This window comes from Schistocerca piceifrons, chromosome X (assembly GCF_021461385.2).
Source record: "Schistocerca piceifrons isolate TAMUIC-IGC-003096 chromosome X, iqSchPice1.1, whole genome shotgun sequence".
Classification (NCBI taxonomy): Eukaryota; Metazoa; Arthropoda; class Insecta; order Orthoptera; family Acrididae; genus Schistocerca; species Schistocerca piceifrons.
This window is the reverse complement of record NC_060149.1, coordinates 554,172,283-554,199,199: the sequence shown is the minus strand read 5'-3', so window position 1 is coordinate 554,199,199 and position 26,917 is coordinate 554,172,283. Positions and strand designations below refer to the sequence as shown.

The 26,917-nt window shown below is 40.3% G+C and overlaps 1 protein-coding gene across 1 annotated transcript in view; it reads right to left on the bottom strand.

Annotated features, from left to right (window-relative positions):
• LOC124721908 (oxygen-dependent coproporphyrinogen-III oxidase) overlaps nucleotides 1–26,917 on the bottom strand; it is a 92,806-nt gene that overhangs the window by 32,701 nt on the left and 33,188 nt on the right. The window contains exons 3-5 of the mRNA XM_047247061.1: nucleotides 18,251–18,447; nucleotides 3,462–3,603; nucleotides 3,153–3,315 (exon numbers count right to left, since the gene is read on the bottom strand). Of these exons, the coding sequence (XP_047103017.1) occupies nucleotides 3,153–3,315; nucleotides 3,462–3,603; nucleotides 18,251–18,447 (502 nt within the window). The remainder of the gene's footprint in view (nucleotides 1–3,152; nucleotides 3,316–3,461; nucleotides 3,604–18,250; nucleotides 18,448–26,917) is intronic.

Genomic DNA, 26,917 nt, shown 5'->3' with positions numbered 1-26,917 from the left:
AGTTATTACATTATTTTTACTTTGTCAGTATGCATGACAGAAAACTGACCAGACAAAGAAATTAAACACATGATTGTCTAAATGCTTCACAAAATAAGAAAGTTCACCCACTGGAAAACCAATTAAATCATTATAAAATTACAAATGATTACTCAAAACAGTAAACCAATAAGCAAGTAAAGGGAAGACAAGCCAAGCAGGTAAACATCAAAGACAACTTGAAAAATGGGGTAAAAAGAAGATAAAGGAGAAATCAGACTGCGGAGAAAAGCCTCAAACACATGGTTGTGGGTGAGCAAGCTTGGAATATCAAATACATGGTACCAGTAGACAAAGTGAAAATACAACACTGAAAGACAATAGATGGATTATTTTAACTGTAATCCAAAGGGGTATTAGTAGAAAACTAAATGTTACAATGAAGATTCACACAAGGAGACAAGTGACGAAATCTGTGGCCTGGGTGTTTTACATAATATTTTGAACACGAGTTGACATGTAGGTCATTTACATTTTATTTTATTGGTTTTATTTCTGGATTTTAACTATTCTTTCTTGACAAGCCCTGCTCATAGGGGCCAGCACATTTAATTGTGTAATAATGATGTGTGCCGACAGTATATTTTCATTGGAAAAATATCAGTTCACTCCGTTATTTGGAGGTTTTCCAATGCAAAATTTTAGTTATATGTATTTCTGAAGAAGGTGGGTTTATATCTGTTGAAACCATGGTCAAAGGTTGAATAAAACCACCATTTGTTGCAATTGGATGGCTGCTTTCGATTCATTTACCATCGCAGATAATGTTCTGTATCAATGTACTAAAGGGATGTTGGCTATCTAAATCCCAACTGGCATCAGGCAACCCACAGAAATACCTGGGTGTAAACATTTGTAGACATATGAAATGGAATGATCACATTACGTCAGTCGTAGGTAAGGCAGGTGGCAGATTTTGGTTCTTTGGTATCCCTGCCAGAATCCTATACGTCATGTGAGGAGTTATTCATGGTCATTATTTGGGGGTGATTTGTAATTTCATCATAAGTGGTGCGAGTGCTGCATACAAGGAATTGCAGTTTTCCCGATAAAAACCACAAGGATGCTGGTGTCAGTTGCATGTTAGCTTTAGCCCATATTTTTGCTTACTCAACGCATGTTTGCCTGCATTTCATGTTGTGATTTATTCGCACTGTTGCACTCTGATAGTTTCGTATTTGTACCCGGTTACACTTTTGGACTCTCAGGTCACCTGTTAGGTTGACTCTCAGTGTTTATCAATGCACCATGTATCTTGGTACTCCATGCTTATTGCAAACATTTTCATAGATGTTACTATCTCACTACACAAGATATAACAGTTCACTGATGGAATACTAGTGAATTCCGCTCATCTACAAAAGAGATTGCCTACAAAACACTTGTGTATCCCATCTTAGAATACTGTTCAAGTATGTGGGACCTACACCAAATATGACTGACAGAGGATACTGAATGCATACAAAGAAGTGGTGCACAAATAGTCACAGGTGTGTGTGACTGATGGGAAAGCGTCACAGAAATGTCAAAAAACCTGAATTGGTAGACTCTTTAAGATAATCAGCATCTATCTTACAAAACTTACAAAAACCCACTCACAAAGTTTTGAGAGACAGTAAAACGTGAAGAATTTAAGAGCTATTCTACAGCCCCCTACATATGGGGACTACAAACAAATGAGATTAGAAAAGAGAGATGGCATGGATGAGAGAAAGAAGTACTGAATTCCAAGTGCGGACCACAGGGAGGTTCAACAGTTCCCTAATGATGCGCGACTTTTCACGATACACTGCACTGTAAAATGTGTGTAATTTTATGTGAAAATATGCAATAAAATGAAGACTTAAAACTTTTGTTAACTGACATTAAACATGTACTGTGAAATCAATACCTAAACTGGGAAATGCAAGGGATTATCAAGGTAATTCTAATGGGGTGGAGTGTCTCCTCAATGGGTATATTTAATCAAGTTCCTGAAAAAAAAAATAAAAATAAAAACAAAAAAATGAAGGAACTGTTACTGATGGTATTTGGGTGAATCATTTATGAAGGAAGAGGGGAATCTAGAACAGGAAATAATAAATGACAGCTGCACATAAGCGATAACCAAAACAAGTTGGAAAATGATAAAAATCAATATGGCACACACGACTGTCTTCAAAAGGTCAGATAGTCCAGCATGACATAACATTGTGGCTTCATATTGGCAAATTAAGAAGGTAACATAGCATAAAGGTTGGGGGGCCAAACCAGAGAGGGACTTTTAGGTAACAAAAGTTGGAGACAAAATTAAAGATCACATATTTATTACTACTTGCATGGAAGAATCATTCATTATCATCAGTAAAATTATCAACTTTCTGCCACATTTTATACACAAAAATAGCTGTACTCTGAAGTTCTTATTATATATTTCAGCCTCAGATCACTCAAATGGCACCATTACCAGTTTTGATTTATTACCAAGTCATCTTCTGATGATGTGTTTAAAAAGAAATAAAAAAGAAAAAGTGGGATAGCATAACACTAGGATTCTAAATTATATATCGAACTAACTTCTATGCACAACTACACACACACACACACACACACACACACACACACAGTGAATCATCAACTGGAGAGGTGCTCATAATGTAAACATATGCGTGTTCTGTTTGTTGAAACTGAAGGTTATGGTTATCTATATATGAGTACATAGCTCATATCACAAATATACAATAAAAATATTCACATCATAAAACTGATTGAGAGAGAAAGTGGTGTCAAAGAGAAAACTAGCAAAACAAAATAATTAACTACTGCTGTAGATAAGCAAGACATACACTAGAAGCAAGATAGATGACGGCTGTCAACAGACGTCATCTGCAAGTTGCAAACTAGTAGGAGACGTTTGAGAGTGGACACTCAGCAACCAAAATGAAACAACTATCAAACTACTATTGGACAAATGCAAGCTGGCAGAATAAGGGAGAAAAAAAAGGGGGGGGAGAAAGACATGAGACATCAGAAAATACTTAAAAACAGGCTTCGTTCTATGTTTTTTCCCTAAAGCAGTATATCTAGTCTTTGTAATACTCCAAACTTTTTATAATTGCATAATGGCAACATACCCCTGTGGGTGATATAAAAGTAATTATCACACCATTCTTTGAATTTTGGGTAGTATGTATCATCAATCTTATCACAGGCTTCTTTCAGCACTTGATGGAAGTGTTTTGAGTCGTCTTCATTGAGATAGTAAGGAGTCAAATCAGTGCCGCCACCAAACCACCACTAAAAAGATTGAAAACAAATACAAATTTAAATGGCGAGAACAAATATACTTATGTATAGAAGTTTTGTCAGTAAGAACTGCCAAACTTTGTGAAACTTCTCAATGAAAATATTCATTGAATTAGAACAACTTAACTTTCACACACCTGTGTTTTTCCTTCTTTATCTTTTATTTCAAAGTAGCGGTAGTTAAAATGAATTGTTGGTACCATTGGGTTACGAGGATGAATTACAGCACTTACACCAGCTGCAAAAAATGGAAGGCTTCCCTCAAGATTCTTTCTCCCTCTATAACAATATTAAAATGTTGCACATTAGAGCTATGTCACATCTTTTAAAAATTAAGATGTAGTTTTAAACAGTGGCTTCATAAAAATATACAGTGGGGGCATGACTTTTAATAGGAGAGTGTATTTCCTTCTTGGAAAGTATCTTCTATTCCATTATTACTAATAAATTAATAGTATGGTTGCAAATACTTATTAAAATGTGCTACTTCAGCTCTACCTACCCACACACACACACACACACACACACACACACACACACACACACACACACACACACAAAGATGAAAAATAAGTTCACACATTTAAATAAGAACCACCTATGTTTACATATTTAGTAAACATTTTTAGCTGATTAACAAATGCTTCAGTCTCAAGCTGTGTTTCCTTAACAGTTGGAAATCTATCAATATTTCATCAGGACTTTCTCAGTAAAGTATATTCAGTATTTCCTCATATTAACCAAACATACCAATAACAATGTAGATGATTTCTCTATGGCTGTTAAATTTTTGTTCTGGATTCAAATTGGCAGAGAGCAAAAATAGTATTGTCTTATTTACAATAATTTAAAGTATTGAAACTCATGGTCACATCAGAAGATTAAAACTGAACATTCCTTTACTTTGTAGGATCTTACAGAGAATTATTTCAGTGTGAGAAATGGCATTATAATCACGCAAACGCATATCACCCCAGTTTTGGAGGATTAAGAGAACCTACTGTCTCCTATGATCTTCAAAAACTACTGCTTTTTGATAGAATCTGTAACTCATATTAGCAAATGAGATCTATATCTACTACATACACAGTGGCCCATTTTAATCTTTGCATAATGATATCTTGAAAAATATATAGTCTATCTTTTCTTCTTCTTCTTGTTATTCACATGAAGGTGAGCCAAAGCTTTCTAAATACTTGCAAGTCTTGTAACTGAGGTGAGATTTGGGAACTTGCCTGTAGTTCACCAAGTGTGATGTGCGGAACTGCCTAAAACCCACATCCAAGAATGTTGGCACACAGACTCATCGTCAATCTGCCAGGCAGATTTGATCTGGGGCCAGCGCACTTCCCTATCCCTGCAAGTGGCACTTTAACATGCATGACTATCTGGGTATGTTTGAAAGCTTGTTGCGGATAAAGGGGAGGGTAATATGGTAATCATATTAGTTTCATCCTAGATTGTGCTGCACTTGCTCAAAAAGAGTTTAATTTCGTCTGAAAAAACAAATTTGGAAGTCCAGCTTTTGTTACATACAATAATCACATATTAAATACTTAACATCTTTTGTATGGAACTAGTTTTAATTACTGTAACAGATGTCTCTGAAAGCAGTGAACTTTTCTTAAATTGATGACCGTCAGCATTAAAACCATGACCAGGTTGAGTGAGCAGACTTTGCACATCATGCTGCCTTCATAAAGGTCAATTGTTTTAAGTTGTCGTTTTTATGAATTCATTTTTTATTTAGTTTCATTGAATCTAATTAAAATAGACATGACTATTTCTTCTGAAACAAGAAGTTAACCATATTTTCATTGACTATGACGTTGCTTCGTTTTTAACATATCAGAATATTATATTAAAAAAAAATATGTAGATGCCATTTTCACAGTTTGCAGCACTATCTAGGACACTATACTTTCTGCTGAAACAGGTTACATTCATGCCTTGCAGAATTCTTATCTTTCTTCATAGCATGATCAAGCACCTGGAAATGTTATGAGGCTTTCTCTTGGCTCATAAGGTATGTGTATGTACTAGGTGACAATCCTGTAATAAACTTTTCAAAACAGCATCTGCGTTTGTTTCTGTCCATGTTCATTTTATCAGTGCTATGATCATGGAAGAGTGCTCTGGTACTGATAAGGTCTGTATGACATTAGCATCATTTCAGTTTTTTTACATTACTTCCAATGTCTCTACAAAGAGTTCGAACAGGGCCTGGGAATTCACTGTTTGCATGACAATCAAATTTGTTTATCCATCACTCTAGACTTCACATTAAACTGCAGTAACCTTCACTTATCATAGACACTATTTTTTCCTTTTTGTCCATGTGCACTGGTTTTTGTGTATTTTGAAGTTTAGGTCTTTCAGCCTACAAAGCAAGACAAGTAAGTAAACAACTCTTGCTATCTTATATCACACAAAGTTTGTCACTGAAGATCTGGAGAAACTGAATTCTACTGAATTTTCTCCAGATATTCAGTATGTCATTGTTGCTAATCTACCGAGCCTTGAAATAGTTGCCACGTGATATGGCCAATGTTCCATTCCGAGGAGGACGAGGGAAAGCCCGGCTACAGGTAGTGGTAAGCAGTGGCTTGTCTGCTACAGGCGTGCGGGGGCTGTTCGCTCATGCGTGACGCAAAATTGTCTGCACTGGGACGCAAAATTTTCTGCACTGGTCCCGATCTGCATATTTTGAAGCTGCTTGTTTGTTTGCCCTATGCTTCGTATTTATTAAAGAACATACATATATCAAAATGCTGATTTCTATACCTAAATTGACACTCCACAAATTGCTAGCCATAAAACTGTTATTACCCTTTACCTCCATGTTCCCTCCCCAGATGTCACACATACAACTACATGTAAGGTACTGAATATGTCCTAATCTTTCTCATCTTATCCTATGTGATTCTTTTGTGACATGGGAATGGTACATCAATGGGTTCTTAGAAAACAAAGTGCAGGCAGATTTCTAGAAATTTATGAGTAATGTTTCTCTTGACTAATCATGGAATGGAGTGTCTCTGGGAAACTGTTATTCTAACCAAATGAGCCCATACTTTTTCTGCAACAAACTTCTTTCCTCAGAAAGCTATACTTTCCCCAAAACTATTTATGAATCACAGTTTGGCATTTGTCTTTGTCACTATAATTTTCACACCATGCTTGTATTTTGTATCACATTTCAAACACATGCACTCAATTTACATGTGGCTGTTGTTATTACCTTCAGTCATAAAACTGGTTTGATGCAGTTCTCATGTCTAGTCTATCCTGTGTAGGTCTGTTTATCTCTGTGTAACTATTACAAACTGTATTCACATGATAAGTGTCAAACTGACATTTCCTTGATGCCTCAAGGTATGTCCTATCAACCAATCCCTTCTTTTAGTCAAGTTATGCCATAGATTTCTTTTCTCCCCAGTTCGATTCAGAACTTAATCATTATTATCCAATCTGTCCATCGAATCTTCAACATCCTCCCAAAATCTTTTATTCTTTTCTTGTCTCAACTGTTTACCATCCACATTTCACTCCCTTACAACATTATGGTCCAGACAACTGCTTTTAAAAAAGACTTCCTAAAATTTAAATTTATATTCTATGTTAAAATATTTCTCTTTTCTGAAAAATTTTGCTTACTGTTACCAGTCTGTACCTTATGTATCCTCTGGTTGGGTCAGCATCAGCTATTTTGTTGCCCAAATTGCAAAACTCAAACTATTTCTGAAGTTTCATTTCTTAATCTAAATCACCAAATGATCTTCCTAGTCCTTTGCCATCCACTGTATGACAGAATGCAACCAGCAAAACTAAATGTTTTTATTCCTCCTTTGTTTCATTTAATGACTGCTCGATATAAAGACTGAACAACACTAGCTCAGTCTGGTTTCTGTACAAGTTGTAGATATTTTTTTGCTCCCAGGATTATGTCCATTATAATTATCCGGGCTGTTATGCCGTGGTCGGTTGATGAATTCTGTGTCGATTTCCAACGTTTCGTCTCCGACTGCGGGAGACATCTTCAAGGGGGTCGCTACCAGTAGTGAGCCAGTGGGTGTGTTGGACCTTCCATTGAGCTACGGACCCCCTTGAAGATGTCTCCCGCAGTCGGAGACGAAATGTTTGGAATCGACACAGAATTCATCAACCGACCATGGCGTAACAGCCCGGATAATTATAATGGACATGATATTTCCGGCCGTGAAAGTCTACATTTTAGTAGCTCCCAGGATTATAAAGAGGACTAGGCTGATATGAGACATTAGGAAGTATGAAGGAGTAGTTAATTTGATACTGCATACTGCAGGGAAGTGTGCCCCCCCCCCCTCTCTGTCTGTCTGCCTGTGTGTGTGTGTGTGTGTGTGTGTGTGTGTGTGTGTGTGTGTGTGTGTGTGTGTGTGTGTGTGCGTGCGCGCGCGCATGCAAGGGCAGAGAGGGAGGGGATGGGAGTGGTAAGGGAGACCAAGGCTTTACCTCAGTAACTAGATTTAGGTAGATGCAGGTTGCAGTACTTATGTACACATGTAGAAACTTGCACAGGATAGCCTAGCATGGAGAGATGCATGCATTTAGTTCCTCATATTGCTCTAACACTCACAGTGATTTATGATGGCACAGACTTCAAAATACTCTGGAAGCCAGCCATACATAATGCACAGAAATTGGTCAGAAATGGTGTGTACATATTTCTCTATAGAATCCCATATGTGTGTGACAGAAATGAAGTCAGATTACCATGGGAACAAGACAAGTGTCTAGAATGATTGGAGCAGACACTAAACTATTCTACCACAATGTCACAGTGACAGGAGACTGCAGTATTTTACTGGATAAACAGGTTTCCAATAAAGTGCTGTACATGAACAAATTTGTGCACATTATCTGCACACAGAAAATCCCTTTATCACTTGTCTGTAAGGGAGAAGGGCAGATATAGCATGAAGTTTAGATCTCACCATTGACATCAGTACACACACAAATTGCTTTAAAATTTACAGAAAAACTGCAACTACAGACACAGTAATACCTTCTTGCTCAAAACACCCTGAAGTTACATTGATAATTGTCGGGTCTTTTAATTCGTTTGGGTATCACTCTTCATGTTTCATACCTCCTGATGTAGCCTTGTCTAGTACTAATTTTATTTTATTAGTTTTGTTTATTAACAGAAACGGTTATGTAGGCATGCTATTCTTTTTTTGTGTTAAAGGTTTTCCTGTCGACTCCATTATTATTTATGTACTGTTCAATTTTTACTTTTTCATTGTATTACCACCACAATGTCAAAGATGTTACTTACTGTATGTTTATACTTCAGTCTAGACGTGTTACTTCTCTTCCAATGTTGTTTGCAAACATTGTAACTTATTTGGTGATAATACTCAGTAAATGTCTGAAGATGGCCTTGCAAGCCGAAAACCGGTTAACAATAAAAGTAATATTGTAGAACAAAAGCAAACTGGAACTCAAGCAGTCCCTGTCTGCCATGTTCCCATACCACAATAGCATCTTCAACATAGCATAATAAGTGCTTTGGTTTCTAACATGCGGTTTGAAGGGTCACTTCCACAAAGTGTTCCCTGTAGGGATTTGCAGTCCCTGGAGCCAGTAAGGATCCCATGGCCATGCCATCCAGCTGTTTGTAAAAGTCTTCATTACACTTTAAGTATGTGGTTGCCAGCGCATGTTCAAAACACTTTACTATTTCTGGTTCGAAATGTTGAGACAGCAGTGTCAACAAGTCTTGTAGAGGTACTTTCATGAACACCAATGTACTGTCAAAACTCAGAAGCAGGTCATCTCTTTGTCATCACATGTCTTTAAATACTTTCACGAAATTGACCAAGTTCCTACCATGATGACTAGTGTCCCAGAATTGGATTCTAGACGTATCACCACATATGTACTTGGCCTGTCTGTAACTATGTGAATTTGTGGTGTTGAGTACTGGCTGCAGAGGCACCCCTCCCTTGTAGTTTTTTGGCAGTCCACACAAGCGTTGTATCCCTGGTGCCAAGAGTTGCAGTTGTTTCTTCACTGCCTCTGGTACATCTCAGCTCTTCAGCAGAGCCACTGTTTTTCTGGTCATTGTCAAGGTTGGATCCTTCTTGAGCTTCCTGTAGGCTGAGTCCAGTAGCAGCGAGCCAATTTTATTATGGTAGTCATCGGTGCACATCAGTATCATTACACTCCCTTTGTCTGCTGGAAGAACCATAGTTTCAGCATCATCTCTCAGTGATTGGATAGCCTTCCATTCCATGGCAGTCATGTTCACTTTTCGAATTTGAAACTTGTCTATGACCCTGCAGGTTTCCAGCCTGATCTCCCCGGCTTCTTCTTTTGCTTGTCCTCAAACCACTTCCACCACACCACTAATAATGTCCCGTTTTGGCAGAGGAAATCAGATGGGAAACCTGCAGGCTCACTGGCAAGTCCCAACTTACATAAATTTCGAGTTCAAAATAGTTAAACTTTTTGAACAGACATTGAAAATCACCTACTTCATGTGCAACAGTGAGTTTTATGAACAGGTGGACGGAGTGGCCACAGGAGCCACACTATCTCCAGGGATCACAAATCTCTATCCTTTGAGGAGGTGGCCCTTCATACCATTTGCTAGAAACCCAAACACTTTTTCCACTATGTCAACAATACCTTTGTGGTTCGGAAAATGGCAGACAGGCACTGGATGAGTTTTTGGACCACCCTAACAGCGTCCATCAAAACATTGCTGTCACTATGGAAAGAGAGGAGAATGGTTCTCTACCTTTGCTGGACATACTAACAAAGGAGCAGGCAGATGTTACACTAGCCATTCTGTATATGGGAAGAAGACTTGCACAGACCTGTGCCAGTATGCAACAAGCTGCCACCATCCAGTGCACTGGCAGACACTGCTGACCACCCTGGTATGCAGAGTGCATGGTTATCTGTGATAAAGGAAGCCTCTCAGCCGAACTACAACAAGTGAAGAAAGTGTTTCACAAGAATGGATAATGTAAAGCACAGATCAGAAGGACAGCCAAGAAGAGAAAAGATGCAGCAAATCAGGAAGAGCATGAAGAAGAAGACAAGGTACTTGCTTTCCTTCCATACCTGGGACTGCTCTCAGCCAGAATAGCGCGGCTACTTGAACAGTACAACATAAAAACTATCTGCTGACAACCACCAAAGATGAAAGACTGGTTTGGCTCTGTGAAAGACCCAATAAAATTAACATGCCTGGGATATACAGCATTGCTTGCAAATAAGGCCAACAATAAATTGTGCAAATTCAGCACTGTATTTCAAAATACTACTGGGAGCACATCAGGCATATGCAACCGGAACATACAGAGAAATCAAATCAATAGATAGCAGATTAGTGCGTCAAGGAAGACCACACCTTCGACTTTCAGAACACCAAGGTGCTACGCCAAGCAACCAGCTATTGGGACAGCATTATAAAGGAATCCATTGAAATATGGATTCACGAGACTCTGGTCAACAGGGATTGAGAATGTCAATTGAGTGTGGCATGGAGTTCTGCAATAGTTGGCAATATAATGAGAGTATACCCAGCACGATCCTGCTCATAAGACACAGCCAGAATGTTCAGATAAAGATGCCAACATGCATGAGTTACCCCCACCACTGCAACCTCACCCACCTTCCCACCCACTGGGAGGACAGTACACAGTACACATAGCCAGGTAGAGGGGAGCACACAACTAGTATAAATATTACGGGATCTAAAATATCTCATCACTTCGCCAAAACATGATGAGTATGACACTCTTTGAAACGCCATGGTTTTTAACACTGCCTGCTGCCTAGAAACCCGAAAGCCTTTCATCAACAGATACGGTGGGAGAGAGTGTATTCACACGTATGATTGTTGTCCACATCAAATTGATGAGTGATCTGCTGCACTGTAAAGTGGATGTTAAAATCAGTGATGATCAGTGCTAATGCTTGTAATGCACACGCCACAGACCTTGCCAGTCGAACACAGCAGGGTGGTAGATCTTGATGCGGCAGACCAGGAAAACTCAATGCCTGCAAGTCTTTGGAGATGAAATACCAATGCATCTGGTCCCTATAAAATATGTTGAGATTCCATGTTTTCATCAACCTGTGTGTGACTTGCATATGGAGATTAGCACCAGGTCTAACTACCAGGCTAATTACTCCATTCACAAAGCTGACATGTTCTAGATATAACATGGTTGCTAACTACACTATCCGACAAAAGAACTGAAGCACACAGAAGTGGAGGAAGAAACGAAATGAAACTTCACGAGTTGAGAGTGTATGTAAAGTCATTTCAGTGATTATATTGGAAATTTGTGGTAAGGTCTTATGGGGCCAAACTGCTGAGGTCATCGGTCCCTAAGCTTACACACTATTTAATCTAAAGTAAACTAACTTACCCTAAGGACGACACACACCCATGCCCGAGGGAGGACTCGAACCTTCGACCGGTGGAGCTGCGATTTCAGTGATTGAGACCGAGCAAAATTTGCAAATAACTTGGCAGTATAAGCCCATTTACCAGTATGAGTTGCACCCCTTTCTTGCCTAGATGCATGTAGCGATTCAGTCGGGATAGGTCTCATAAAGCCATTGTATCCTCTCCTGAAGCTAACTAGTACACAATTGCAGTAACTGGTTCTTGATATCCTGGATACTGGCACTAGGACACAGTTGGTGTCCAATTTGGTCCCATACATGTTATACTGGGAACAGATCTGGGGAACTTGCTGGCCTCATGAGTACCTCAACAATGTGTAGAGTGTTCATATACACAAGTGCAACCTGTGAATGAGCTCTGTTCCGTTGAAAATAAGCAACACAATTCTGTCGTATGAGATGTATCACCTGAGGGCACAAAAAGCCATTGTAATTACCTCAGTCACTACCAATCATGACCTGCAGTTACACCCAGTGGCTCGTCACACTAGGACACCAGGATCAACACTGCTGTGGCTCTCCAAAACACTGGAAGAATGGGACTCCTGCCCAGGGCACTACTACACTCGCCGGCGATGGTCATCCAGTTTAATGCAGAACTGTAATTCACTGCTGAGCGCAATGTAACTCCATTCATCAGCAGTCCACGCTCTGTGGTCACAACACTGCTCCAATTTAACAGTTTATGTTGCAATTTTAATGGCAGCCTAAACATGGGATGGTCACTTCCTATTCTGGCTCCTATTAGTCTATGACCAATGGTGCAGGATGACACAGAATGTTGCAGGGAGTCCATTACTTGGTCTTGGATGGTGCATACTGATGTGAAGGGGTTATGATGTGCTTCCTTATGGTGGTTAGATGTGGTCCACCCGAAACTTGACAATGAGTAGGCCTGCCCTCATGTTCCTGTGCAGTTCAGTGTTCGCCCAGTCACGTCCGAATGTCCCAAAAATCTAGATATTGCATAACCAGGGTGTCTACGTGGACAAGAAAAAAAAATTCGCGGATTTTTCCCGGTTAAAAACACAATTTCTCCCGGATGAAATTACGTATAAAGCGGGTGAAAATACATCCGTGTTAAGTAACAGTATACTTTCCCTCGGAGCTGTAAAACCTACCAGTCCTTTGAATCCTAAAGGTCTTATACCGACAGAGGACGTCCCAGCAATTTAGGAAACGAAATCCAGGAAAAACAATGCGTTTGGAAAGTTGTTTGATGCGAGACAATATACACAGAGTTTATTTTCGTATTGCGAAAGTATATACACAAATTCCACAAATTACAGCACGGTAGCTCCGAAACTCTAAAATAGAGATTGCGTAGAGCAACGCACTTTTGTCAGCCAGTCATAGCTCACGTCACGTGATCTCGCTAGCGAATGACGGCAGTTATTCAGAGCACGAGGCCTACGAGAAAGACAGGCCGCGGCGCGTATTTTATGAAGGTAGGCCGAGCTCGCTCAACTCAGCAAAGTGCATTTCTACACCGGTTAACTCATAAGTAGATGTGTATGTATGAACGAGAATTGCATCGTTTATTGGCATCCACCGTTATTAGTCCTACAATGATAGGAAGTCCGTAGGCCTACTAACAGGCTCTAATTTGGCAATTAAAATCGTGCCAAAATGATTACCAGTTGCGTAGAAAAGTCGAAGTGTTCTGGCATGAAGAGACTTGCGACATTGCTCAGTAACACATTATGCACATTTTTTTTTTAAGGTCACTTACACTTCTTGCCATCGATTGTATAATTTTTTATCTATGAAAGAACAACATTAAATATGGAAACTAACTTGAAGCTCGGTCTTTTTTTAACGTGTGTTACATGTTAAGTCATATCAAATACAAATGTGCCGGTAAAATTTTAAATAGTGGCATAAATGACTTATCTTCTGGGCCCGACATTTTTCAAATGGCTGATCCTCAAAGTGTTACGTTTTGAATGAGAGTTATAACGCCCTGTGATTTAAGAAATTCACTGCACATTCTCACACGTAACATGAATCATCTTGCGTGGAAATTTACTTTGAAAGTAACGCATCTTAAGCCACTATTCATAATATTTTCTTGTGATCTGTTACAAATGTAAACAATTGTGACGTCACGCACATCGAATGCATGTTAGTTGTTACAGACGTACTGCATAATCTTCGACCTAAAGCCTTTGACACTTTTCAGTGTCGGCAAACTAGTCTATGCATTGTGTAAATTACAAATTTTCTATGCAACTAAACTTTTATTTTGGTGTTATTCTCTGAGTTATGTTTCATTGCTGCAGTATTATTCAGCAGTAATGGACTAAAGTTCTTTGTCAGTGTATCAGATCTTACACGTCAAACCTATAAAACTTTAACTGAAATCTAAAACAATGAAAAATCCCGGAATTCTAAAAAATTCCCGGGTTTTTCCCGGATTTGTCCCGGATGAAAAAATTCCCAGGTTTTTCCCGGATCTCCCGGGCCGTATACACCCTGATAACTCACCCAGCAGACGAAATTTAGACCCACGGTGAGGCCTATTTCAATTTCTGACAACAATAGTAAGAAGCACCTCCGTGCCGTCTGCAGTGATCACTCCACATCTGATGATGTTCAGGTTCCTAATGTACCCTAGAAGGCCTGTTAACAATGCTAAACATGAACAATGCTAATGCCCTCTGCTGGCCATTCTACATGTCACAGAGAATTGCAACTCTAATCATTTACATAACCGCTGGGGGTCTGTACAGGTATGATGTTACAGTGATAACCAATCATGTCTTCTGGGTGTTTTACTTTTTTTGTCAAGCAGTATATATCTGAACTGATCATTACTGTAGTTTTGTGCAAATTTTTCTAAATGTTAGCGACGGTCACTAGGCTGTGAAAGGCAGTATGATTGATGGGTAACAAGTCCCTCAAGCAAATCAAAATTTTGTACCAAATTCTGCTTATCATTCTCTGTCCATGTGGGGTTTTACCCCTGCTGAAAACATATGTCTTTCAGACCTTCATTGAATATGCTTAAAAACAAGGCACTATATATGAGGAACCTTTTGCGCAAGGCAATTTGACACATCTGCATTGTCATATTAAGGTGAAAGTTAAGATGTTTTTAGAAGAAGTTCGTTCCGGGCTTGAATTTATGTTTGGTAGTATTAATGGAGTTTTAGATGATCAAAATTGTAGGAGTAAAAAAAAAAATAATTTATACATATATATATGTTTGGTAGTATTAATGGAGTTTTTGATGTTCAAAATTGTGACTCCTAGAATTTTGAACATCAAAAACTCCATTAATATTGCCAAACATAAATTCAAGCCCAGAACAAACTTCTTCTAAAAACATCTTAACTTTCACCTTAATATAACAATGCAGATGTGTCAAATTACTTTGCGCAAAAGGTTCCTCAGACACACAATACTCCAAAATACACCAAACAGAAAGAATAGTGTCAACAAAGTGTTGTTTGCCACCAACAGAAGAAGCATCGGCTGTGATAAGAAAGGAATCGCTACTCTTTTTATACCCCCGGCGGTGCGAAGCGGTTGCGTGTATATATATATATATATATATATATATATATATAAGAAACATTTTAGACTACAGTATTATTGGGCAGACAAAATTAGAAAATAAAAACAAATGCGCCTCCATGCAGAACTAAAGCATTCATCTGTAGTATTCTAAGCAAACACTCTAGCCACTGTACTAACAGTGCTGTGTTTGAGAGTCCAGTATCTTTTTAGAACACTTTATTGCCTATTATATATATATATATATATATATATATATATATATACACACACACACACACACACACACACACACACACACACACACACACACGCAACCGCTTCGCACCGCCGGGGGTATAAAAAGAGTAGCGATTCCTTTCTTATCACAGCCGATGCTTCTTCTGTTGGTGGCAAATTATAATTAAAAGGATAGGAACTTTTGGCAACTATTAAATTTCGATTCATGAATATATATCTTATGACCTGTTCTATTCATGAATTGAAATTTAATAGTTGCCAAAAGTTCCTATCCTTTTAATTACTATATGTCAGGTTGTTTATATGAACTTACCGCACTCATACTGCTCAGTCTCTAGGCATTTTCATGTAGCAAAATTGATAAAATGAGCATGAATCTCATAACCTAAAGATCTGTGCAGCTTATATATTTGAAGTATTTTAACATATCACTGGGTGTCAGGTAGTTTATATACATCTTTTACACTAGTATTACTCTGTTCCATGGCATTGCCATACAACAAATTCTGATAAATGAGCTCGAATCCCGTACCTTAAACGTGTGTGTCGCTTATATGTGAAGAATTTAAATGCATGTACCAAGTTCCACTCTGTTCTATTACATACTGTTAGGTTTGACATACAACCTAATGGTTACTAACAGATTTTAGGTAATTGGTGTATTTTAATTCATAACAGAATATGCAGTGGCATAATTTCACGTGATAGGTGTATCATACTGTACTGCCACCCAGTGATAACAGCTACAACTTGAGGTCTAAATGATCTACAGCTTGCCTGTTTCAGTCAGGAGGGCAACTTCAACTAGTTCCCCCACCATGCAGGATGGAGTGCTATATTGCTTATAGTTATTATCTAACAAAATTTAAGATCATGCCCCCCCCCCCCCCCCCCCCCCACACTGTTTGAGTGTGCTCATCACTCTATAAAATGTCTAATTTGTTGTTAAGTTCTGCAATTATGGATAGGTAATGTATGTATAGCACAATGGTGTAATGTTGTTGATGAATTCTCATCAGTTCCATGAACTACTATATCTTTTTATGTGCTGTACACAAATACACGATTAGTTACTTAACAGCACTGATATTACTGTACAGGTTATCTACTCTATTTAATCGTATTACTACATTTTTGGTTTGGATAAGATGTAGTGAACTGTATTTCAATGTGAACTTTTACAGATCTGAAGATGGCCACTGAACTAGCTGAAATTGGTTAGCTATGTAAAAAAAACTTGCAGCCTATGCAATAAAGTGTTCTAAAAAGATACTGGACTCTCAAACACAGCACTGTTAGTACAGTGGCTAGAGTGTTTGCTTAGAATACTACAGATGAATGCTTTAGTTCTGCATGGAGGGGCATTTGTTTTTATTTTCTAATTTTGTCTGCCCAATAATACTGTAGTCTAAAATGTTTCTTAAATGTTATGCAATTACACAGTACAGTATTTAAATGGTGATCTTAACAATGATTTGTCAGATAAGTAAGAAATAATCATAAATAATAGCATGTATTACCTCTGATAGGTCATAAATAAATACAAAACTTGGCTAAACTAAAATAGCCACACTATCAGTGACATTATGTCTTTCAAAAAACATACAATGTCTTCAGAGAAGATCATCAAAGTGACGTCCATGCCTCTCCAAACATTTGAAAAACTCACTGGATGTTTAACATCAAGTGGAAATGAAGTGTCAAAGAAAACTGTTTGTGAGAAATGCATGGTACCTTTGTGCAGCCAACCAGTTTGGATATAAGTAGGGCCCCAAAACTGTATCTTCCAATATTCGAGCCCATGTGTTGATGTTAATGTGCACCAAGCAATGCATATATTGAGGACATGCAGCAATGAATGCAGCTTCATCAGACTATATTACATTGTTTATGAAGTCATCTTGGTTTCCAATCATTTGTAGAACCATTCAAAAATGCCATCAGTGGAAAGTGATTTTCAGGATGCTGGTGTCCAATTAACAAATCGTGATAGGGGGCAGCTCTTCACAGTGTAACAAATCAATATCTACATATTTTGAAACATGTAGCTGCTTCATTTTGTCTCTCTCTCTCTCTCTCTCTCTCTCTCTCTCTCTCTCTCTCTCTCACACACACACACACACACACACACACACACACACACACACACACACACACATTAGATAGAAGGTAAAGATTCATTTATGTATTTGAACAACATGCTACTTTCTTTGATTTCCCTTCGTGATACAAAACGAACAGAGACTTGTAAAACCATTTTCAGCCTGGGGAAGAAACTACAAAAGTTATTGATTTATATTGTTTCTGCAGACTCATATGGTCCTATACCTTAGAGAAGAAACACTGGCCTAGCATATTTCTACACACACTGTGTGTTGACCCCAGACAAGTATGTAAAACCAATAAATTGTGCTATAAAATTTTTGGACTTACGTAGTTTCTACAATCATCGATTCAAATGTAAAAAAAATAAAATAGAGATAATCTGGACAGACTACGGGAATCTGAAAACTAATTTCCACTGTGTCATATTATGTGATTATCGTACACCTTTTCGAACAAAAGATGCAATGGTCCCAATACTTTAATAATTTAAACAAAATTATTTCTTTAGCAAATTTTACCAACATTTCCAAGAAATACAATTTCAAAATGATGTTAATATTTCTATAAGTTAAGAGAAACAGACTGGTAGTACCTGGCTCTCATCTGAGCAACTGCTCCCTCTGGCAATGTTCCTGACACCACAGATATGTTGACACCAGCTTTTTCTAGTACAACACCATCCTGAAGAACACATGTAATGCCACCACCGCCCTCTTTTCTTTCCCAGCGATCAACTTTGAATTTTACACCTGGATCTTCCTCTGCTTCTAGAGCTCTACAGACTTCCGCCTACAACATTAGAATAGCCATAGCCATTATTTAATGATTCAATCTTCTGGTTGGTTGGAGTTTTTTTTTTTTTTTTTTTTGTGTGTGTGTGTGTGTGTGTGTGTGTGTGTGTGTGTGTGTGGACTTACGGGATAGTACAACTGGAGTTTGTGACATTAGCCAGGAATTTGATCAAACTGTGATGAAGGGATGGTGAAACTGAATCAATGGAAGCAATACTGTTGCCAGAGATGAGAAAAAAAAAACTGAAAGAAGCAAATGTATATGAGTTGGTCCAGTCTGGAAGCCAGAGAGCAGACAGGCCAACCACTCCTCCCACCAGAGCTAATCTGTGGCAAAAGGTACCTCCCCCATATCACCCACTACTGAGCTGATGCATGGGCGAGACAGAAGCAAAATAAATAAGCTAGGTATGCCTTCCTGCAGCCTCTAGCGATGTGTTTCCGAGATATTCGTCTGGTGAGCTGTACAAAAGTGCCATAGGAGCTGAGGACTAGAGGTACTTCATCAATCTCGGCATCCAGTTCCTTTGCGAAAAATTTCCAATGTGGTTTCTCCAATATGAACCACCTCTTAAATTGTACAGTATCTCGGCACACTACTGCTTTTACCGCCAGTGAGATGGGTCTATGTTGAGACTTTAGTAGTGCACCTACTACTGACTTAACTGATAGCTGAACTATCCAGTCGTTTACAAATTGCTGTCAGGGTTGTATCCACAAAATCACTGCCCACTGTTGAAAGAGGCTGATAAGCTGAGATTATGTATAAGCTTGAATCCAATTGTTTCTACCCATCTTTCAACTTTTTCCCCATTGGAATCTGTCTCCTGGTAGCCCTATGTTCTGCTGTGACTATTGAAATCTGCAATTATGAACTTGAATGTCTGGTTCTGAAAGTTCCTTGGTTCTCCGAACCTGAAATCTGACCAAGGTGGTTTGTAGATGGAGGTTCACTGTGCATATCTTCAATTCGATTGGTAAAAGTTGTTATGATGATGATGAAGTCTCATACTCTGCGACAGAGCGTAGGGGAACGACGCGGGAGACCCGCACCGCCGTACTAGGCAAGGTCCTAGTGGAGGTGGTTTGCCGTTGCCTTCCTCCGACCGTAACGGGGATGAATGATGATGATGAAGACGACACAACAACACCCAGTTATCTCAAGGCAGGGAAAATCCATGACCCCACCGGGAATCGAACCCGGGACCCCGTGCTCGGGAAGCGAGAACGCTACCGCGAGACCACGAGCAGCGGACAAAAGTTGTTATACATATGCGCAATCACCATCGTATGAACTGTAAGACCACATTTTGTTAATATTGTATCCCTGTACTGTTCATGGGGTCTTTCTGAAGTTAATATCATGCCTTAGATTCTTCGTATGTTGCTAGCGGATCCTCTAAGGGTTTCCTGCAGCATTAAAATATCACATTTGCATTGCTGTACATATCAGAGAGTGAAAGTTCCTTATTTGCAGATAAACCTTTAATATTAACTTACGTCATTTTAAGGCTGGTTCTGAAAAGGACCTTTGGTACACAATCATGTTTCACCTTTGTGTTCTGGTTTTAGAAGGATTAGTTGGCTGTATGCCATTTCCAGGGACACTCGGTCTTTATTTGATCTTCTATGAGGCTCCTTCTGTGTTCCAGAATAAAAGAGAGATGATCAGGGTGGCTGGCATATAAGGTTGTGTTAAGGGGTCCAATAGTGGGAGACACCCCAACCCCAAACCTAACACCAACAATGACAGCCCTGCCCTGAAAACAGTTTAAATCATTATAGTCCAGAATAAAAAACCACCTTCTCAGAAAAAACAAAGAACCAGTTCCATTATCCATATTCCATTATCCAGATGCTGTCCACCAAAATTAGAGGCAAACATTCCGGAACCCCGATTCCACCTGGATGTGAGGTTCTGTCTACTAGGCTCCACAACCTGTCTCAGTACATAAGATAAAACTATGGGTAAATATGATATGACTAATGCATGAGCGACATAGGACAGTGGATTCCTTTTGGGGGAAATAGGAGTGTCATGCAGCCATAAGGTTATTATTATTATTATTATTATTTTGAGTGTGGTGTGCTCAATAGCAGGGTCATCAGTGCCCTAAAGAAAAGAAGAAAAGTCAGGAAACCATTCTCATCGGGGGAGGGGGGTGGGTGGTAGGGATGGGCAGGGGGGGGGGGGGGGGGGGGGGGGAAGGGAGGACACAGGCTATCTCCACATGTGGGAGTAGTTTATAATGCATGAAAGTCCACCTGCCATCATTAGCACTTAGCACTTTAGGGACAACACCCAACAGTTCACAAAATTTCAAAACTCACGTTACACTGGTGCCAGTATTGCTGATGCTGGTGGGCAGATCTTCAGCCAAACTGAGTGCTGCCCTGATGTCAGTATATAAGACACAAGCAAACAAAATATGCTGAACTGAAAGTGGCACACCACAAACTTCACAGAGTGATGGACCCATGAAGGAAACCACATGCCCTATGCGCAGTCTGGTGAGCAGCACTTCCTGCTATCACTGAGGTTGCCATTACGTCTGTCATGCATGTGTGGGCGATTCAAGTGACTGCAGTTTGTTTTCTGCCACCTCCAACCATTGTTTCCCACTGATGCACGATTCATCTGTGAGGTAATGACATGACAGTGTGCAAGGGGACAGCACATCAACTTTCTACACCATGCTGACATGCTACTTTGGCTACTTTGTCAGCTACATCATTTCCCTGAAACCCAACGAGACCGAGTACCCAGCAAAGGATCACCATCTTGCCACAGTGTTGGAGCCAATGCAAGGAGTCATGGATGACCTGAATCAACTGGTCTATGAGGCATATTTAGTGGACCACTTTAGGGCACTGAGTGAGTCAGAACAGCTGAGAAACCGTGTACTGTGACACCTGTAAATCCATTTCAGGGCTGTCATAATGCCACATAACTCCCCATCACAATTTGTAAATTTTTATGGAAGGTGCACTTTCAAAACCCTATCAGAGAAAACAGCTGAACAACCGACGGGATTCTCTTGCTGGGATCCATCCATACAAACAACCAAACTTTGGTATATACTCAGAATTGAAGAAAACAGAGTTGTAAAAACGCCACATGACGTAAATACTTTCTTGTACAGTATCAAGCTTAAAATCACTTTGGGCCTCTGAAGACACCAGGTGGCAATTTGCTCCATCCCTAGCAGAGTATGTGGAGGTCTGATACATCCAGATCTTTCAGACTGTCAGCAGCACATATTCCAGATGGCACAGTCACATAGGGTCAGTTCTTGAACAGTCCGCAGCTCATGGTCTAGTGGCTCCCATCTCTGGATCACAGGGTACTGGGTTCAATTCCCGGCCGAGTCACGGATTTTCTCTGCATGGGGACTGGGTGTTTATGTTGTCCTCATCATCATTTAGGAAGAGGTGAGACCGGAACTGAAAGATTGGGAACTTGTACAGATGCTGGTGATCTTGATGTTGAGTGCCCCACAAACCACCACCACCATCAGTTCTTGAACAGCTGCTCGAAGTTGGCATGGACAGCTGCACTAAATGCAAATGATGAGGCAACACAGAGATTTTCAGGACATGTCAAGCCAGGAGCAGGCACTGTCAAATCCAAAATGGTGGTTCATCAGCCTCTGCACACAGGCACTGAAATAGGCTGGTCCAAAAGGCTTCAGTCTAACATCTTGAGGTAACATCCATAAACTACACTGCCATACTCTAACTGTGATCTGACAAATGCCCTATAAAATTGCAGGAGGAGGGGACCTGTCAGCACCTCATCTCTTTCTGCTCATGCACTTCAAAATATTCAATGTTCTGAAGCCCTTTGCTCACACGTCTTTCAGGTGTGGGAGCCAGATTCATTTTGAGTCAAATAGTAGGCCCAAAAAGCACAGTGGCCTTAAAACATAAAATATTGTCCACCATTGCGAGCTCTGGTTGGTTAAAACTTCTCTGGCGAGAACGTAAAACCAGTATTACTGGCCCAAGCTTCCAGCCTCCTGTTGGTCAGCTGTAGTTGCCTCGTTGTAAGATCGAAGGGAGAGTAGAAGATTGCAAAGTCATCCACAAACAAAGTTAACAGTACTCCTGACTATGGAGGAGATGCCACTATAGCGATTGCAAACAATATGACATTGAGTACACTGCCCTGCGGGACCCCATTTTCCCAAACACAGCAAACATACGAGGGTTGTTTTTTAAGTAAGGGCCGTTTTTATTTTTAAAAAAGGATACAAATACTTTTGTAAAAAAACTTTTATTTTCTGATTCTACACACTTTTACCTATTTTTCTACATAGTTGCCTTGTTTATTTAAGCACTTATCATACCGTACACTAAGTTTTTAATTCCCTCTTCAAAGAATTTGGCCACCTGCTCCGACAGCCAAGAGTTCACGGTCGCTTTCACTTCATCGTCGTCATTGAAGCGCTACCCGCCAAGATGGTGTTTCAGGTAACAGAAAAGGTGAAAATCGCTAGGAGCAAGGTCGGGGCTGTATGGTGCATGGTCCAAAACTTCCCAGGCAAAAGAATCAATCAAATCCCGAGTCTTTTGAGAGGTGTGAGGCCTAGCGTTATCGTGCAGGAGCAAAACTCCTTTTGTCAGCATGCCGCGCCTCTTGTTTTGAATTGCTCTGCGGAACTTCTTTAGAGTTGCACAGTAGGCATCTGAGTTGATTGTCGTTCCTCGTGGCATAAAGTCCACTAGCAAAACACCGCGCCGGTCCCAGAACACAGTTGCCATAATCTTGCGCTTTGACAGCGTCTGTTTGGCTTTGACCTTGATGGGTGAGGTTGTGTATCGCCATTCCATTGACTGTCACTTGCCTTCGAGAGTGATATGGGATACCCATGTTTCATCTCCAGTGACAATTTGACTCAACATGTCATCCCCTTCTTCCTCGTAACGAATCAAAAAGTCCAATGAAGTGGCAAATCTCTTCCCTTTGTGGTCCTCTGTGAGGAGTCTGGGTACCCACCGAGAACACAGTTTCTTAAAGTTTAGGTTTTCAGACACAATTTTGTACAAAACCGATCTTGAAACTTGTGAAAATTCCAAAGAAAGAGTGGAAATTGTGAATCTTCTGTCCTCACGAATCTTTGTTTCGACTGCAGCCACCAAATCATCAGTGATCACAGAGGGCCGGCCTGTGCGTTCTTCGTCATGGGCGTTTTGACGGCCATTTTTAAACTCTCTAACCCATTGATGCACTTTACCTTCACTCATTGCATTCAAGCCATAAACTTCTGTTAACTGACGATGAATTTCTGCAGCTGATAGGCTTCTCGCGGTCAAAAAACATATCACTGACCATATCTCACATGCGGCGGGCGATTCAATAATCGTAAACATTATAAAGTAGCACAGCGATGCGTACACGTCAGCTACAGAGCTGCAACTTGCATCAGTGTGAACGGGAAGGATGCCGGCAAGTGGCGCGGTGGCTTGTTACGGCGTCCGCGCTAACTGCGGGACTATACGCGCGAACGGCCCTTACTTAAAAAACAACCCTCCTACAAGGCATCACCAACATGATACCAAAAGCACCGATCATCAAGTAAGGATTGGATTAAGAAGTCCACATAGTCCCCATTCATGAAGTTGAAGAAGATGTTGTATCTCCAAGAGATTTCATATTCGTTTTTGAGCTCAAAAAACACACCAGCCAAATGGTTTTGGAAGCAATCCTGTATCTTCACCTCCAGTAGGATTAAGCTGTCAAGTGCAGAACAATAGTGCCTGAAACCACACTGGGAGCAGCACAGGTGAACAATGGATTGGAGAAGCCAGGTTAAGTGATGGCTAACTATGCATTTGATAGTCTTACCCATACAGCTGGTGAGGGCTACATTCCAGTACCTGTCAGGGTTGGCACGATCCTGCCCTGTTTTCCATAATGGAATTAATACCGCCTTCTTCGAAGTCGTGGAGTACTGTCCAACAAACCAGATCTGATTGAAACAAGATAGGAACTTGCCTTTGGCTTCAGGACATAGGTAACAGAGCACGGCATAATCAATCTCATCATCTAGTTCTGGAGAAGTGTGTCTGGCCACAGACAGAGCAGATCCAAACTCACACATGGACAATAGGAGAGTGTAGATCTCCTCATTACACGAGAAGAAGTCTAGTCTCATCTCCACAGTCCTACGAAACACCCAGAATGCAGGAATTTGTTTGGATAAAATGGAAATGTCGTGTGGCTAGGGCCTCCCGTCGGGTAGACCGTTCGCCTGGATGATGAAGTGACAGTTAAAAAGTATTCAGTTAAAACCTGAGTCATGTTTTTAGGTGCATCCATCAAGTCCCCATTTCTATTTCTCAACAACGCCATAATGGGAGGTGTACTGCCTAGCCAGAAATCTGCCTTACTCAGGCCCGAACTTTCACAGCGGAAGTGAACCCATTTATTCCTTTCATGAGTTCCTCTTCGTTCTTTTAACACTCTCATTGCTTGTGCTCTCATAGCTCTGAAGGCACAAAAGTTTTCTGTAGTTGGATGTTGTTTGAATTTCCACAAAGCTACATGCCTGGCTCTGGTTGCCAGGTGACATTCGTCATTCCACCAAGACACAGGCTGTCACCTGAGGTGGTTCCTAGATGGGAGAATGTAATCTGCGGCAGCTAGTCGGGTCTTGTAGCTGATATTTTCTGGGTGCAATTCTGTTGTTCAAAGATGGCCTGCTGACTGTATTGCAACCAATTTGCCCTTTGAACTATCCATGTTCGCAATCTCCTGTTGACCACCATCAGTCAGCAGACAAGCCCAAACTGGAAGGTGGTCAGTGGAATGCAAATATGTGGCCACTTACCACTGAACTATGTCTGCAATAGCTAGAGAGTAAAAACAAAGGCCAATGGATGAAGATGACCGTTTAGCAATGGAAAAGTGTGTCATCCGACCAGAGTTCAAAAGACAGATATTCTCTAAATGGATGAGGCACTCAATATTTGACACCTGGAGCAACTGCTAGCTGAGACCCACAAAGCACACTGTGTGCATTAAAATCTCCCATGAGGAATGGGCGGGACAGTGGAGGGAAGAGTTCTGTCAGTGCCACTGCATCCAACAGATCATGAGGTGGAAGATATAGAACACATCGTGATTTTAAGTAGTGTGAGAACTTCCTCTGCAACTGCTTGTATGGCTGTGGTAAGAGAGACAGTATAGGAGTGGCATCGGTCATCAATGACAACAGCCATCCCGACTTTAGTCCTGTTTCCAGTAAAATCATCCTTCCTGTAGGGGTGGTAGCCTCTTAATGCAGGTGTGTCAGTGACTTTAAAATGATTTTCTTGTACGCAGATGCAGAATGGTCTCTCTTGGGCCAGGAGCTGTAATTCTTCCAAATGTGATTGGTATTCATTTAAGTTCCACAGTAACACAGAAGTCCCTGCTGAAGCCATTGTCGTTCTCACTTGGTGGTGGTGATTTACCCAGGTCAGGTGGAGCATTAGACAGTCCTCTATGTGGATCTCAATATCCTCTACAGTAAATTAACCACTGGAACAGGAGAGCGCAGGCCAATCTCTAGGTTCAGCTGCAACTTTTTTCCTTTTCGAACAAATTTTTATGTGACATTTTTCCTTACTTGTAGGAGGAGTTGCTTGCATGGGTACAGCTGACAACTTAGTGGGTTTCTGATGGTGTGCAGCTGTGAGTTGCCCAGGCTTCAAGTTCATCATCAATGGCTTCTGAATGATTGTGTGTCCAAGTGTAGCTCCCTCCCACAGGTAAAATTGCACTCATACTTGAATCTCTGGTCTAGGTTTGCGTGGAGGCAACACACTTGGTGAGTGGCATCTGAAGGGCCAATGAAAAAGTAGCAGTAAAAACTGGAGATTGCATAGCTTTGAAAACTTTTTCAGCTTCACCATAGGGCATGCATCTCTTAACTTTCAACTCCTGAATTTTTCGTACCTCCTTATAAACCCCACACTTTCTGCTATGTACTGGATGATCCCTGGAGCAGTTTACACATTTTGGAGGAAGTATACAAGGATTGCTTGATTTGTGAGTTGAGCCTTCACAATTTCCACATGTAGTCTTTCTGTTACATGCTATACAGGTATGACCACATATTTTGCATTTGAAGCATCACATTGGGTCGGGAACAAACAGTCAAACCTTAAGATGGATACAGCCTGCAAAAATAAGTTCAAGTAATTCTGGAGTGTTGAGTGTTGGAATAAATAACACAGTTTTTTCCAATGTGCCACTGACTCTCCTCACAGAGTTTTGTACTTTCATGACACTCATATTTTTCCATTCTCCACATAATTCCTCAGGGTTAATCTCCATTAAATTGGAGCAGGTAACCATGCCTTTACAGCAGTTAAGGGTGTTGGGCAACTCAGCCACAACAGTGTAGTTACTTAAGGTCATGCATTTCAGAAGCTGAGATACTTGGTTTAATGTGGCAGTTTCAACTGGAAGTGTTCGATTA